The sequence below is a fragment of the Chiloscyllium punctatum genome, chromosome 9 (genome assembly GCF_047496795.1).
Source record: "Chiloscyllium punctatum isolate Juve2018m chromosome 9, sChiPun1.3, whole genome shotgun sequence".
Lineage (NCBI taxonomy): Eukaryota > Metazoa > Chordata > Chondrichthyes > Orectolobiformes > Hemiscylliidae > Chiloscyllium > Chiloscyllium punctatum.
In genome coordinates this window covers 56447712-56465788 of record NC_092747.1, presented here as the reverse complement: position 1 = coordinate 56465788, position 18077 = coordinate 56447712, and the positions used below count along the sequence as shown (strand labels likewise).

The 18077-nt window shown below is 37.7% G+C and overlaps 1 protein-coding gene across 2 annotated transcripts in view; it reads left to right on the top strand.

The window, feature by feature from the left end:
- LOC140481424 (PC3-like endoprotease variant B) overlaps positions 1 to 18077 on the top strand; it is an 865619-nt gene that overhangs the window by 362206 nt on the left and 485336 nt on the right. For both annotated transcript variants that reach the window (XM_072577588.1, XM_072577587.1), the window contains exon 5: positions 16448 to 16563. In XM_072577588.1, coding sequence (XP_072433689.1) covers positions 16448 to 16563 — 116 coding nt within the window. The remainder of the gene's footprint in view (positions 1 to 16447; positions 16564 to 18077) is intronic.

Here is an 18077-nt window from a genome sequence, read left to right as displayed (position 1 = left end):
TCAAAGAACCAGACCAAACTAAAGGAAAATAAACACAATTTCTTTTAAAAGAAAGGTATATTGTGCTTTCCATGAACAAATTGGCAATCAAGATTCCTATTTTGTGACACTTCTCCATTTTTTTGTGTTTTGGGCATCACTGACAAAGCAAGCATTTCTTACCATCTCCTAACTGTTGTTTAAGAACAGTGAACACATTGCAGATGTATAACTTTACAGCCATAACCATGATGCAAGTCTTCCTTGCTTAAGTATCTACAGTAATTGACCATAGGTTCATGGTCAACATTCTTGGGATTCTAGACTTTGAAAAACTAATTGAATTTAAATTCTACTAGCTGCTGTGGTGTGATTGAACCAGTGCCCCCAAAGCATTGTCCTGGATCTATGGATTACTAGTCCAGTGAGGACATCACAGTTCCTCATCTTCAAAATGACACAATTTGTTGTGGTTGTGGAAGATGCTATATAAATTCACGTTTGTTTTCTTTGTCAAGTTCCAAAGTAATATTTGTGTGAATATAAAAGAGGGAACAAGAGAGAAGAAAGAAGGACCTGACAAAAATTTACGATAAAAGCAAAGCACTGCAGATGCTGGAAATCTGAAATAAGAAGAAAAAATTCTGGAGGAACTCAGCAGATCAGACAGCATCTATGGAGAAAGGAACAGAGTTAATACTTTGAGTCTAATGTGGCTCGTTGTCAGACGTATTAATCAAACATTTGTAGCACTTACATTATCATACTGGATAATTATTAATTTACAGTGATAATTAAACACATGGCATCTAAGAAACCTTGCCATTGTAAAATTTGAGAGACATTTTTCTCAATAACCAGCCTACGAAGACCGGTATTCACTGGAAGTAGGTGACACATTTTCTTAATCTGAACTGAATGTAAAACTAAACACCAGAAGCTTGATGCAGTCACCTATGGGATGACCTCATCGTATTGTCAATTGGCATTGTGTATCGACACAAGACATGTGCACACTATAGCAACAACATCCTTTTAGATGGCAGAAATTTCCCTTTTCTGATTTATGGTGAAGTAGTAAAAGTGTCAGTGTTGCAATGCATAAAACCTGACTGAAAATAGGATTATAATATGCTAACATCTGAGTCACTCTCAATACTTTAGACCCCAAAATAAATTCAATCAGGCTTCAGACACATTTACCTTGGTTTGGATCTTTAAGTAAGAATCTGATTCTCCAGTGGCCAGTTATCCACAGAGTCCTCGCAGAGTCAGCATTGTCTTCAGAGCTGATAAATGTGTTCCGCTGTGCGGCTTTCAAACTTTTGACTGGGAGCCAACAATTTGGATTTTGATGCAGCTTGCATTCCTCTCATGTGGTGCGAAAGTATTTTGCCAAGTTTAATGATCATGTTTGAAGTCTGTTACCTCATCCCCAAGAATCTACAGCCACGTTTGTTAATGTTTGACAAGAAGAACCAAGAAACATTGTGTCTTTACTGAAGTGTGAAAATCACAGAAGCAGAGCAAGCTGATAAAAGGAAAACAAAATGAGAGAAAGGAACAATGAATAAGAAGACTAAAGCTCTGTAAATGCAAAGAACAACGTTTCAATGCAATTAATGTCAGTGGTCAACACATCACTTGAAGAATTGACGGTTGTATTTGACTTTTTGTTTTTTAGAATGGTTTTCTCACCTCTGAGTTGATTTTTAACTTTTATCACCTAGTGTCAATGGACTAGTAATGGCCTTTGATGGGTTCTGCAGCCTTCCTTCCCAGTTAACCTCATAATGACCTACAGCATCATTTTCAAAGAGGCCCACCACAGGGTGCCTGAAGAGTCCGCCTGTATGCAGAAACAGAGCTATTTCAATATTCAAATCAGGGCTTTAAGTATTCAATTGCCATTTTAGTTTTTAATGGTTTGTGCATTGTGCTTACTCCAATGTTTCTGCAGGTCTGGATGTGAAGAGGCACTGCAAGGACAGGTTTGATATTTTTGTGAGATAAGGAGCAGGCATGCTATTTCAGGCACCAAAACATAATCTGGGCTACTGCCATTTTCCACCCACCACCACTTGCTGATTCTTTTCTTTGAGCCAGAATGGCTCAGTATTGGTAAATTCAATCTGGAAAAATGCATTGTGATGTTCAGTTGGTGTACCACAGCTGGTCAGCCGAATGTTGAAAAGTTGACCAACCTGAACCAGATAAATTAAGTAGCTAATACAGTTGGTGGTCTTGGAAAATGGTTAGTATGATGGGAATGCTTATATGTAGCAAACATACAAGAAAAATACACCATACGCAATGATGTACTAGTTTTGCGAATGGAATGGGAATAAACCAACAACTATACATGCTGCAGAAATTGTTAGGGAGTGCTAAGTAATACTCTTTCTGGTAAGTGCCTGATCGAGAATTGATAACAGAACGAGATTTCCACTCAACATATTAGAAGCAAAATCATTGCATGCTTTTCAAATTTCTTAACTGTTTTAGAAATACTACATAGTAGAAGTTTCCACAAATACATTTAATATGTTTCTGACATAGCAATGAGAGGAATTTTGTTCTTTGTAATTTAGATCTCAGAATCATAGAATCATACAGCATGGAAATCTTTCGGCCAAACTTGTTCAAGGGAAACTGAACTAGTCCAATTTGCCTGCTTTTGGCCCATATCCCTCTAAACATTTCCAATCATCCACTCCAAATGTCTTTTCAATGTTGTAGTTGTCCTCGCCACTACTACTTCGTCTGGCAGCTCATTGCATAAAAGCATCCCCCGCTGTGTGAAAAAAGTTGCCCTTCAGGTCCCTTTGAAATCTTTCCCCTCTCACCTTAAACCTATGCCCTCTAGTTTTGGACTCCCCTACCCTGGAGAAAAGACCTTTGCTATTCATCTTGATTTTATAAACCTCTACATATTCACCCCTCAGCCTCCAACACACCAGTGATAAAAACCCAGCCTCTCCTTATAACTCAAACCCTCCTTGTAAAACTTTTTTATACCCTTTCCACTTTAATAACATCTTTTCTATAGCAGAGTGACCAGAACTGTACAGAGTACTCCAATTGTACGTTTTCAAGAGAAAATGGTTTTGAACATTTCATGTTTGTCCTGAAAATACTCATTCCATATTCAGAACAGAGTATAACGTGTCGGTAGGTTGTGATTTGATAATTTAGTTGTGGAACATGCTAATTCCTCCTACCCACGACAACCCTCTGCTTCTGCATGCACCTCAGAGTGAATGTACCTGCAAGGTATTGAGTAGTTGAATGCTTTACAAGCTTTCCAGCATATTTTCATTTGAGAGATGACATTCTCATTTCTGTGTAATGACTTAGCATGTATATGTATGTTACAATTTGAGTTTCCCAGAACACCGCCTTCACACTGACAGCAGTGAGAGTCTCATGGATCCAAACCTCCTGTGCACCAAAAACTCTTAACCTTAGGCAAGGGGTAAATGGATTAACATGACACTTGATGAACAATTACCCTTTGACTGAAAGTTTTCACATTGGAATAACAGGCTGTCCACTGTGCATTTTGATCAGCCAGAAACTAAACCCCGACTAGGCATAAATCAAGGAAGTGTGCCCTGGCTCAGTGCCACATTCTCTTTTCCTTCACTCCCTACTTCTGCTCTCCCACAACTCCTTACTCAGTCCCTTGTCTTTTCTTTATCTTTCTCTCTCCCTGTATTTACCTCCACTGTGTTGAGGAATCCCATTACTTTCTGATCCATATAAACTGAATAGTGGACTTGGTCTTAGCTTTTCATGTGCAATACAATTAAATTACTGATTCCTCTGCAACACCATGATGAGTCAGAGGAAGTGCTGTTTTACAGCATGCTGTGTTCCTATGACAGTATCCCTCCCTTGACATGGAAATGAGGGTTCATCATGATTTAAATTCCAACTTTTCTATGTTAGAGAGCAAAATTAAAATAATTTCTGTTAAATCCTTTACAAAAGGGATTCTGATTCTCTAAGAAGTGCAAAGGATTATGATGATTATAACAAATAGGACAAGCAGGGTTGAACCATGTTTAAAACACATCTTTAACAGTACTTCTTTGAAAATTATTTAGAATGCTTCTTGTAATAACACAAGGAATTCTCATCCCTTTCATCTCCTTGAAGCACCTTGGGTTTTTGTTTTCTCTGTTGTTTTAATAATATTGTATAATCAAGGTTTCGGTAAGTTCTCAATATTATATCACAAGAGTGAGAGATTAGTGACTTCTTTCTTTCTCCACTGGCTTATAATGTGTCAGAAAGATGTTTTATAACATCTATTCTGGGAAATAAATGATGTCAGTAGCAGTTATTCAAAAGAAGAACTTTAGCCAAGATCATCAACAATGTTCATTTATCCATTTCACATTTCATTAATTTGTTAGGCTCCTTATCCACTGGGTGGTTTATTTCTACTACATTTATGTAAGAGAGCATGTGACGTAAATAATAAACTGGTCTACAGTAGAATCATAGAGTTGTACAGCACGGAAGTAGATTCTTTGGTCCAACTCATCCATGCTGACCAGCTATGCTAAATTAATCTAGTCCCATTTGCCAACACTTGGCCGATATTCCTCTACATCTTCCCGATTCTTCCTGATGCCTTTCATAGAGTTATAGAATGGTACAATAGCAAGCAATTCTTGGTTGATGCTGAGCTTAATGCCAAAAATACCCAAGATGTAGGCAAGTAAAGGTGAATTTCAGTTGAGGAAAGCTGCTGTATAAGCACACGGTTGTGGGATAATCCATATTCATATTACATTGAGTTCCATCAATCAGGTGATGTCACACACAGTCTGTGGATGGAGGCAAAGTGTTCTACACAAGTCTTTGCAGGTTCCAGATGTATTCTGTACAGCTCCTGAGGGTCCTAGTGATTATTCCTGATGAGTAATTTAGTTATACTTAGTGCTGTGATGCAATAAAAACAAAATTATTTTTAAACAAAAAATAATGCCTCTTCTGTAAAACTAAAACCTGTTCTAGTAGTAGATCCTCTGCCAATAGTTATTAGTCAGGCCCTCGACATAGAATGGACAAGGGAGAATTGGTGACAGGAGATTACTTCAACTAACTCTTGCTCTTAACCACACACTGGCAGAGGTGGCTGATGTCATGAACTACGATTGTGGTAGTCAGCACTATGCAGTTATTGCATAATTTCTGCATCAATGTACATCATAGACAGAGAACAAGAGGAAATAATGTACTTCTTTCGATTGTATTTTTAAAACCTGGAATGGCATATCATTTGAATTAAGTGTTTCATTCGTAGAAGCTGCTGCTTTAATGAGAGCATGAAATGCAACGGTGATGGTTTACAAAAATCAATGTTATTGCAAATGTTTTCATTCCTTCAAAATTATTTCTCAGTTTTTAGTTTGGCTGATGCTAACACACAGATTTCTGAATAACAATGTTTAAATGCCACATTGATTGGAGTACACTGCAACGAGGGAAGTGACTTTTAGTTGAGATTTCAAACCAAAGCCCTATATGTCTGTTCAGGTGGATGTAATAGATGTTGCACCATTCAAAACCAATATTTATTCCTCAAACACACCATCATTTTTCTCATTTGGTGTTTGCGGATGCTTGCTGAGTACAAGTAGTTGCCAATGTTTGCACACAGTAGAACAGTGACTGCATTTGAAAAGAAATCCATTGGCTGAGAAGCACACTCAGATCTGAAAGCAGTGGTTATAAGGGCATTTTTTTCTTCTTTCTCTCCTATCTCAGATCCTGCTGTGCTACACTCTGACCCTTGCTGAGTGGGTGGTTGGATAAACAGGGCTCCCAACCAAGGAGAAACTGGCTATAGGATTTTATACAATGCAGCTTCGGGTGACTCTTCAACTAACTTGTTCTTTTTACCTATGATATAGGACATGGAGTCTTTAATCTGCCCTAAAATAACATAAGGGAAAGTGTTAATATGCTTGGAATCACATGGGTGCACCCACTGTTATTGAGTTGGATTAAACCCTCAGTAAGCAGCACTACGATTAACTATTTTAACATGCTTTTTCACTTCTCTGCTGTAATGAGCAGAGAGCCAAAGCCAGTAATGGACAATTATAAATTTCACTCCAAGCTTGACAGCAACACACACCTGAAATTGCCAATTTTTTTTCAGTAGGAAGAGCACTTTTAAAGGTAATTAAGTATATTATGTAAGCAGATTCTCTCCGCTTTCTTGTTTCATGTTGTGGGCTGATTAGGTTGAGGAATCTGCAGGTGATGTGCCAAGACTCCTGCTACCAAAATTCTGCGACATGTGGCAGTGTAGTCTTCAGACATCCAGTCCACCAACAGAGAGGTGTTTTCTGCTTAAATCTACCCACAATGCCACCAACCTCCCAAACCTCCCCCATCCCAACTACCACCCATCATTAATCCCACTCCACAGCTAAATGTCTCAGCACTGTCCTGGCTTCTCTTTTCAGAATCTTCTAGCTATGGTACTAAGGCAGTGGAGGTGAAATACTGAATTGAGAAAGAATATTTCCCTTCATTGGTTTTGGGCTGTAAACATTATACAAGACTACTTAACAAAAAGTATCTCAATGATTAATTTCATTAATTCAAGCTCAGCAAATAAATATGGATATACTACATTATATATGTTATTTTCAGCAACCAGTTATCGTTAGATATATAATGGAGGAGTTATGCATATCATTATATTATTTGCTATTGTCAACTCAGTTGAAAAATTTTGTAATAATTTCTTAAGTCATAACATTCATCATGATTTCACCTGCGATATAACATAGAATAGTACAGCACAGGAACGGGCCCTTTAGCCGTAGATGTTGTGTTGAACATGACACCAAATGAAACTAATCCCTTCTGCCTGCCCTTAGTCCACATCCCTTCATCCCTTACATTTTCATGTGTTATGTAAAAGTCCCTTAAATGCCCCTATACAATATGCCACCACACCATCCCAGCAGTGCTTTCCAGATTTTTATCACTCTCTGCGTAAAAATAATTGACCCTCATGCCTCCTTTGAACTCCCCCACCCACCCACCACCTTAAATGTATGCCCCCTAGTATTAGATATTTCAATTCTGGGAAAACAATTCTGACCATCAACCCTATCTATGCATCTTATAATAACATAGAATTCTGGCAAGTCTCCCCTCATCTTCCGCCACTCAAGAGAAAACAGCCTGGGTTTTTCTAGCCTCTCCTTATAGCTCCTGCCCTCAAGTCCAGGCAGCATCCTGGTAAACCTCTTCTGCACTCTCTCCAAAGCATCCATATCCTTCCTGTAATGTGGTGAGCAGAACTGAATGCAATACTCTAAGTGTGGCCTAACCAAAGTCTTATTAAGTTGCAACATGATATCCTGACTCTTGTACTCAATTCCCTGACCAGTAAAGGCAAGCATGCCATATACCTTCTTTACCATCCTGTCTATTGGCGTGGCCACTTTCAGGAAGCCCAAGATTCCTCTATTCATCAAAGCTGTTTAAGATCCTGCCATTAACTGTATACTTTTACTTAACATTTGATCTTCCAAAGTGCACTTAGCCGGATTAAACTCCATCTGCCGGATCTGCAACTGATCTATATCCAGCAATGCCCTTTCCCAACCTTCTACATTACTGAAGGATAAAGGAGGGAACATTTGCTATGAGGCAGAGGATTTGGGTGAGATCCCAAATGAGTACTTTGCTTTGGCATTCACCCAGGAGAAGGAGATGGAGGACAGTGAGATTTGTGTGAAGCATGCTAATATGCTAGGGCATTTTGAGATCAAGAAACTAGTGGTGTTGGGTTTCTTGAAGAGCATTAAGGTGGACAAGTTCCCAGGGCCCGATGGTTTTTGAGAGAGGCAAGCGAGAAAATTGCTGGGGCCTTGACCAAGATCTTTGTATCGCTAGCCACTGGAGAGGTCCTACAGGATTGGTGTGTAACTAAAGTTGTTCCTCTGTTCAAGAAGGGATAATCCACAAAACTATAAGCCAGTGACTCTCACATTGGTAGTTGGGAAGCTATTGGAAAGAATTCTTAGGGATAGGAGTTATGCACATTTGGAAAAAGCATGGCCTAATTAGGGACAGTCAGCATGACTTTGTGCAGAGCAGCTCACGTCTTACGAACTAAATTGAATTTTTCGAGGCAGTGATGAAGATGATTGATTAAGGTACAGCAGTGGATGTTGTCTACATGGATTTTAGTATGGCTTTCGATTAGGTCCCTCATGGTGGGCTCAACTAGAACAGTAAGATGCCTGGGATCCATGGTGACTTGGCCGTGTGGATTCAGAATTGGCTTACCCATGGAAGGCAGAGAGCAGTGGCGAAAGGGTGTTTTACAGGCTGGAGTTCGGAGACTAGTGGTGTTCTGCAGGTATCTGTACTGAGACTCTTCTGTTTGTGATAAATATAAATGGCTCAGAACAAAATTTAGATGAGTGGGCTTTGTAGATGATACTAAGATTGGTGGAGTCGGGATGTCATCATTAGTTTTTAAATCAAAATTGTGTCAACTGATGCAATGATAAATATTACAGAAAGTACAGCGTTAAGTAAAACCTCATCTTTCATGTGCAAAACAAACTAAGTGGAAATGTACATAAAAGTGAAAGGCATTACAGACCTGTAACTGCATGCAATTGTGGCAAATGTTCAGAAAAAAAATTATCAAATTACAAACAAGTGACTTTGAAAGGACTTAATGAGAAGGCAGTTTGTCATATTCTGCAGACAAAATATAGAAACCCTTTTCTCTTCCAAAGTTTAGAACTGATTTTGTAAGAATCTGACAATGTGCAATAGTTTACACTTCCAAAATTCACAGGAACATCTCCAGAAATTGTGACAGACTTGCTGTGTAACATTGACTTTTTTTTAAAAAAGGATGCACTGCAAAGATGCATGTGCAACTTAAATGAAAGTAAGCTTTGTAAATAGCAGAATGCTTTCTCAATAGCTTTTAAAACACTAGTCTGCAGCTGAAAATAACAATATATCTGTATCAAATTCTATTATTTTTGTTTAATTGTTTTTTTTACCATTATGTCTTTATGGGTGGTAGTTCCATCCTTTGAGAGCATTGCATTTCTGCTCAGTAATAAAATGTATTTTATGTTTAATATCTAAATGTATGTTTAATGCATTTCCTCTCTCCAACCATAATTCATATCGGGTTTTTCCTTGTACATACTATAAGAAACTAGCCTTGGGAATACTCTAAGCTACAAAAAGCCTCTATTAGAGTTTTGGGCACAGGAGAGAGGCAGAGATCTCTTCATATTCATCAACTACAGATTCATAGCACTTTCTGTTTGTGTTGCCATTTCCTAGTGGAACAGTGATATTTTATTTGGCTGGTTCACGATTTGTGTGCAATTGGGAGCATTTTTCTTATTGGAATGGAACTGAGGAAAGAATTTTTGTGTTTATTTTTCTGTGTTCTCTATTTGAAAGACTGGATGTCAAAACCACATTAGTTATTTATGATTGTACAACAGAAATAATTCATGGCACACATGGGCACATATCAACAATATGTTCCCTCCCTTTCCTTACTGTAAACTGTTTGATCGTTGCCTGATAGGTTTTAACATTTTGTCTTTGCAAAATACATTGTTTAAAACTCAAGTTTCTGGCTACAACATACAAGCTGCTTTTTCTCAAGTAGAAACATACTTTTTGTAATATATCTGTACTTTGACAAGAGCTCTTTGATCAGCAGCAGCTGGAGAAAAATGTGTGTGAATTCTATTTATTTGAAACTCTGCATTTTCTGGCCAACTTGTTTCTGATTCTTAATTTGATGACTGTTAAGGACATATTTCTTAAACTTTGATCATGGTCCTTTCATCTCTGAGATTATTACTTGTTATTCTAATGTAATGCATATATCAATCACATTATACAGTTGTATATTGATCTTTTTCATTAATGTTTCACAAACTACTTACCTATCGTGTCCTGTTTCCACTGACTGAGAAATGTTAGTTATTTTTTAAAAAGTTTATGTTCTACCATATCTTTTGTTTATTGAATGACATCCAAAAGAATCTAAACTAGTAGTACAACTTGAAAAGGTGATTTGCTTAATAGGGAACGTTTTGTAAGTGTCATCAATGTTCAGTTGGTAAAGACATGCCTACATTTGCCACAGAATCGGGCAGGTTTGCAATTTGTTGTACACTTTTTGCTGAGTTGTCTGATCTGAACTTGAATATCGAAATTGCCATCAGTTTGCAAATAGAAAGCATGGTAAGTAGTATAGGCTGCAGCTTAAATTTACAAGGAAACACTGATGGATTAAGTGAGTGGGTAAAACTGATGCAGATAGATTTTATGTAGTTGTTGGGTCATTCATTTTGGACTAAAGAATAGAATTGAAAATTTCTTTTAAATGTTGAGAAGCCGCAAATAGTATAAATCCCCAAAGAATTAAGGCCTCTTGCATACTAATCATCAATATGTTGCTGTCAAATATAAAAAATAATCAGAAATGATGATGCAGTGTCAGTTTTCATTTACAGAGGGCTATAATGTGAAGGGGTGTAAGTGTGACCGCAACTATACAACTGAGTTACGTGTACAATTCTAGCCATCATGTTAAAGAGCATATATTAAACTTGGGTAGAATACAATATATTGACAAGAATGCTATCTGTGTTTCAAAGGTTTAAATTATATCAAGATGTGACTTTGACTTAGCCTGTAATCCCCAAAATATAAAAGATTAAGACATGATTGGCTTGAGATTTTAAAGATTTAAAAGGGTTTTTTAAGGTATAGCATTATTAAAGCATTGCAGAAAGAGGTCAGTTTTACCCATTGTGAATTCACTGGCTCTCCAAATGCATTTCTTCTGCATTCTCCCTGCAACCCCCTGCACACTGTCCCTTTTGAAATAACAGTCTAACTCACTTTTGAATGCATCAATTGTTCCTACCTCCACCACACCCTCAGGCAGTGCATTCCAGACTCTAACCACTTTCTGCATGAAAATCTTTTTCTCAAATAGCTTTGCAGATACATTTAATCTGTGACATCTTGTTCTCAACCCTTTCATGACTAAGAAGTCTTTTTATATCCCCTATTTACTCTGTCCTGAACTCTTCGTGATTTTCAATAATTCTATCAAATCTCCTCTGAGCCGTCTCTTCTTGAAGGGAAACAGTCTTGATTTCTCCAACATATCTTCATAATTTAAATCCCTGGAAGGTTTTACAATTGATAAAGATGGGTAAGGGGTTCCTGATTTACAAACGTTCAACTTACGAAAGCTCATACTGTGATATTAGACAGGGGTAATTTTAAAGATCCACATAAGAGCATTTCCTGTAATTAGGAACAGCTCCCTTATATTGACCTGTATCGTATTCAGACTTGAATACAAATTGATCACCAATTCACTGGAGGATGGAATCCATTCGCAACCCAGCAATACTCTGCTATCTATGCATAAAGTTGAGAATGCACTGGGCCAGATGAAATACATCATAAATCTCTTCTGTATTCTCCAACTCTTCATTTTCTTCCCATCCTTCCTAAAGTGTAGTGCTCCAAAATGGATGCAATACTCTGTCTGAAACCAAACTAGCATTTTTAACAAACTAAACATAACCATCTTGCTTTTGTATTTTATGCCCCATTAACAAAGCCTAAGTCACTGCTTGCTTTACTAACCATTCACATAAAATTCCCTTCCATTTTAATGGCTTATGCACAAATGTACACAAGATCCTTAATTTTACCTCCTCTATTTTACATAATATTTCCATGTGCTTTCTTTCAAATTGAATTACTTCACATTTTCCTGCATTGAGGTTCTTCTGCCAGATGGCCACCCATTCCACCAATTTGTCTATGTCCTGTCTTCTTCTCAGTTTAAAATGCTTACAAGTTTTGTATTGTTCAGAAACTTGAAATTATGTCCTTTCATGGCTTCCTTTTTAAAAAATTAACTGCCAGTATCATTTTGTGCTTCCTCTTTGCTTCTTTAATTTATTTTTTCACCTCCCACTTGAACCTTAGATATTCAGCCTATTTCTTCATTGTAATTTCCCCAAATTACCTGTCAAAGCTCACTTTTCTTGTTCATTTCTATGTCTGTCCATTTTGTCATTGGGGAACTTTGGATTTGTTTACACTACCTTTCCATTTGAGAGGATTTCAGACCATCTCCTTGTCAGCTACTGTTCCCCCTGCTGAACATTGGCTTCAGTTTAATCAGCCCTAACCCATTCTAACCCCACCCACCCCACCCCAATCACCTTGGAGTTGGCTTTCTTCCAGCTTATTTTCTTATTCTGCATTGCTTGATGTCATTTTGCATAATCACCCTAAGTCTTATGATATGACCACTCTATCCTGAATTATCTCCTGACACCTGGTCGACTTGTTCCACTCATTCCCAAGAACCAGGTCAAGCAGCATCTACCTTTTTTTTTGGACTGACATATACTGCTGCAGAAAGTCTTTCTGAAGCACTCCAGGAACTCCTGCCTTTCTCTGCACTTACAACTCCTACCTCAGTCTATAGATGGCTAATTAAAGTTCCCATTACGGCTACTGCATAATTATTGCACTTCTCTGTAATTTCTTTGCAAATTTGTTCATTTACATGCTATTATTTTGTTGCTATTTGACTACACCAAGCAATGTAATTGTATCCATTTTGTTCCTTAGGTCTAGTCAAATAGCTTCTATCCTTTGGCCCTCTGAGTCACATCACTTTCTCCAGCATTGCATTGCTCTTCTTAATCAATATTGTCAACTCTCCTTGTTTACCTAGTTTCCTATTTTTCCTCAACATCCTGTATCCAGGACTATTCAATACTCCTTTGACCCAGGTTTTTTGTTGCTGTCACTAAAGCACATTTCCACATGACAATCTCTACCTCAACTTGTGAATCTCATTTACACACTCCATGCATTCAGTACAAGCAGGGTAACCCTGGTTTAGATTTTACTTTCTGCTTTACTGTGACCCCACTTATTCATTTAGATACAACAATGATAGAGAATGATTTTTCTCTCTGTACTCAGTGTGTAAAAATATTTGTTTAATATTAACTTTTAAGTTTTTAACTCCTTCCAATTTAAATCACCCAGCAGGAAATCTGGCCTGACTCTGTTCTCCTGCAAGCTATCTAGCCCGCACCCAATATTGCAAAAATCTAAAGTGCCCACTCCCCTGATATATTTTACAGCCATTTACTCATCTACTTTATCATTCTAATACCATGGTTACTTGTTGCTCAACTGGGGGGCAATCTGAAGATTACTACTTTGGCGGTGTTACTTACTAATTGCTTACCTACTCCCTGATGTCTGAATGTAGCACCACATCCCTCTTTCTGCTAATGTCATCGAAGCCAATATGCACTATCACTATTGATTGATGTGCATCTCATGCCTCACCTAGGGCCCTTTGCAGCCACTCAGTGACGTTCTTGAGGCAAACAAGGAAGGCCATACACCATCCTGGATTTATGTCTGCAGGAATACGCTTCTATCACTGTAACTGGTGAATTACCCATCACACTGCGCTTGCAGTATTCCATGTACCCATTTGTAGAGCTAATCCATTCATGATGCCACACCCTTCTAGCTGCAATCAACAATGAACCATCACTCTTATCAAATTACCAGTTGGACTGCAGTGGTACTCATGAGATTGCTACATTTCTTGCCTATCCTTTTTAGATTTCCTGATAGTCACTCATTCTCCATCTCTCTCTCAGCTCTTAAGCTGCAGGGTGGTCACATTTATGAACATGCTATCCCTGAAGTTCTCAACTTCATGGATGCATTACAGTAATGCCAACTACTGTGGAAGTTTTTTTGAAACCCAGAGCTTGCTGCAACTGATCATGCTTCTTACAGAAATGGTTATCCAAGACATGGAAAGTATCCTTGAGTTTCTGTATAGACAGGATGCACTCATTCAAAATTGAAGCAGGTCTACCATTGGTCTGTGAATCGATAATCCTATTGCTCAAATTACTTTACACATTAATTAAAGTTTACCAACATTAATAAACCCAACTACTATGAATAAACCTTACTAATATTTAATGCATCTCACCAGTAAATATAAACTTAGAAGTAAATATACAAAAATAGGGATCAACTGTTATTCACATTGTCTTTAAAGTCTAAAAGACAAGATGAATAGTAAATAATCACCAGGAAATCACCCCTGTGGATCCCTGTTACACTACATTTTGATATTTATTTCTAAATGTGAACTCTGAACCTGCAGGTTAGAGAAGCAACTAGACCTGTATTCTTGCCTTGAACTCTCATTTTGTTCATTTCTGCTTGACCCCATAACATTCTATGAAAGAGGAAATTATTAAAGCATATGGAGCCATGGAAGGTGAATGGTATTAGCACGTAGGCTAGCCTGATCCCAACGAGACTTTAGTGACTAACTGTATACCTAGTGCGAGAACAGGTAAAAATTATTCAGTACTTCTGCTCCTCTTTGGACTCTGTTTAGGGAAAGCATATGTGTAGATGTTAGTGAGGCCAGAAGTCAGGTTGCGCCTGGATAGTAAAATTGTTTACTGACATGGAGAGCAACTACTAAGGTGATGGAATACTTTCTAGTTCAGTGCAGCATGAATCTGCGTCTTCAGGCATGGATGAAAAACATTGGAAGAAAAATAATTTAAGACCCCATCATTTTATGTAATCTAGTGGTAATTGTAGATTTCAACACTTTCAGAAAAAGTTAGAGATCTAGGATAACTTCAGCAAAAATATGTCTGCGCACCTTTTGTGTCACCTTTTATATAAATTTTAACTGATTTTTCAATCTGCCATCTTCAGCAATTTGTGCTCATTTACCCCTGTTCTCCCTGGTCCTGCACCCCCTGTAGAATCACACTGTTTACCTTATACTGCTTTGGCTTTGGCTCGTTCTTCATTCAAAAAACTATTTAATGTTGCTTTGCATGAAATTTCATCAATCACATGCCTACTCATTCTACCAGCCTGTGATCGATCCTGTTGGAATATGTGACCTCCTTTGTGTTCTATTGTTGCTCATTGCCATTTCCACAGATTATCTTTCTTGTAAATTGCATCCAAGAACGCTAGGAGGAATGCCAAACCTCCTTCAGCATCCAACCATTGGGTTTTCAGTTCTCAAAGTACTTTCCTTCTGATTTTATTTCTCATCCAATATGACTTGCTTTCACTTTGGTGACACACAGCCCATGTACATATGTGAACTTTAGTCTTACACTGATCATATGGTTGAGACTCTTTGAAATTGGGTGGGTGAGCATGCCTGAACAATGTACACACATGCTCTGTCATTTTTCACAATGACTACTAGAATTGTAGTCTTCAACCTGATTTTTCTTTTTGATGCTCTTAATCGTCAACTTTCAGGTGACCATATTCACCATATGTTTTATCTTGCAAATCAGTAGATGAAATTTAGAACAGTGCCAGCTTTCACAGGCATACACTTACTAACCTAACAGACACTGCTTTAATTTGTTTTTTTTTAATATGGGTTTAACTGAAACACCAGTTTAAATACACCACCTGCATATTTTTATCATCTGCAAATATTGAAATGGAGCCAAATACACCCAAATCTAAGTTCTTGGACCCTGACGGAATATCAATTCATAAAGCAGCCAATCAATCCTATGCTCTGTCTTCTTTAGCCAACTTCATATCCATGCTGCCACTGTCCCTTTTTTATCCTTTAAGCTTGCTGACATGCCTATTAAGTGGTAATTTATGAAAACAATTTTGGAAGACTATAAACACCATATCAACTCTCCCAGTTACCTCACAGAGACGTAGAGGCATAGAATCAGACAGCATGGAAACCGACCCTTTGGTCCAACCAGTGCATTGTTGAACACAATCCCAATCTAAACTTGTCCCACCTGCCTGCTGCTGACCCATACCCCTCCAAATCTTTCCTATTCATGTATATGCTGAAAATGTGTTGCTGGAAAAGCGCAGCAGGTCAGGCATCATCCAAGGAACAGGAGAATCGACATTATGTCCAATCGTTAAACTCAATCGTTAGTTAACTACAACTTGCCTTAAAAAAATCAATGCTGGCTTTCATAATAGCATCCAAAATGACAGATTTTTTTCCCAAAACTTTTACAGTGAAAGAATTTTACTGCTCATTTTTTTAAAATGCCGGCAGGGAATTGATACCAGCATGTTCAACATTTGTATGGTAACAGGACACTGACCTTTCTAGTTTATATCATGAAAGAAAATTATTTTGTATGTTTGCCCAGTGGAAAAGTTGTGATATTTTTGAAATTCTGGGACATTTTAATTTCAGTAGAAATGTGTCAGTTCATTAAAATATTTTCAATATTATTTGGGAAACTCATTTATTTGCTAAACTTGAATCCCAATATAAGAGGCATAACTAATATATTTGTGTGGTTTCCAGATCGAGAAAAGCATGATACTATTCCCGCAGCAATCTTCAATGTGTTGAAGTCAGAACAAGAAGATAAAGATGCTCTGCAGTTCAATGATCCAATGTGGCCTGCACAATGGGAACTGGTATGTATTTTATCACCAGATTATTAATTTCTTCTTGAGTTAACCCTTGAAATAAAATATGGTAATCAGTTGGTAGGATGTGACGAGTGGGGTCTCATGGATCTGTGCGGTACCCTCGAAGGTTTACAATTTACATCGATGATTTAGATAAGTCCAGTAAAGGTATAAATCTGCAAAAAAACACAAGCATTAGTAGGCAAGCTTGTTCTGAAGATGAGATAAGGAAGTTGCAGATCGATTATAGGTAAGTTGAGTGAGTGAGCAAAAATCTCAGATGCAGTATTACTTGAAGTTGTTCTCTTGGGAAGAATGTAAAAGCAAAGTTTTACTTTAATACAAAATGACTGCAGATCTCTGAGGTGCAGAGTAATCCAGGTATTGTAGTGCGTGAGTGAGAAAGTTCACATGCAGGTATAACATTTTATCAAAAAGATTAATGGAACGCTATCCTTTGTTCCAAGAAGATGTAAACATAAAAGTAAGGATGCTATGTTATAGTTATACAGGGTATTGGTAAGAATATATCTTGAAAACTGAGTGCAATTTGGTCTCCTTATTTAAGGAAAGATAAAAATGTATGAGGAGGGCACTTGTGGCATGGTGAGTAGTGTCCCTGCCTCTGGACCAGAAGGTCCAGGTTCAAATCCAACCTGTTCTAGAGGTGTGCCATACCATGTCTGAACAGGTTGATTAATGCAATGGGGATAGTTCAGAGGAGGTTTACTAGATTGATACCTGGAATGAGTAGGTTAAAGTGGAGGTGGAAAGGATATTCCCTGAGTTCAGAAATAGGGTGCAATCGTTTTAAAATTATGATTAAGATGAGGGTAATTTTTTTTGGAAAGTTCTGTGACAGAAGATAATGGAAATAAGGTCACTGAATATTTATAAGATGGAGTGTCCTGTTACCATCTAAAAATTCTTGATAGGAATGGAAATTACAGGTTGTCAGGAATATGGAAGTGTTTGCAGCTTAAGCAGATCAGCCATGGCTATATTGAATGGCAGAGCAGGCTTAGAGGGCTGAATTATCTACTTCTGCTCCTGGTTCATATGGTTGTGCATTCATATATTCCTGAGTACAGCAGAATGCCCACGTGTTCAGATACAGATAAAAGTGCATATAGATGTGTACGCATGTGATTTCAAGCATTTTTAAATTCAGGATGGATGCATTTGGAAAATCAAACTGTATTATGAAAGCAAATAAGGGTAAGATTAATTTTTCTACAATCTTTTATATGTTCTACTTAGGTATCTATCCTTACAGAGCAGGTATAATCAATTGTAAGATAAAGCAATACTTAAGCAATGAAAGTCCATAGATAAAGGAGCAGATCAGCTGTGGTCAGAACCAGTGCCATGTATGGTTTTAGCAAGAACTCCTCATTTTTTTCGCTCCATTTACTTTGAAATGGAAGCCAACATTCATTTGCTTTCTCCATTATCTACTGAACTTGGATGCTCGCTTTTTGTGACTCATGCTGATCACTTGCTATACCTGCATACTAACA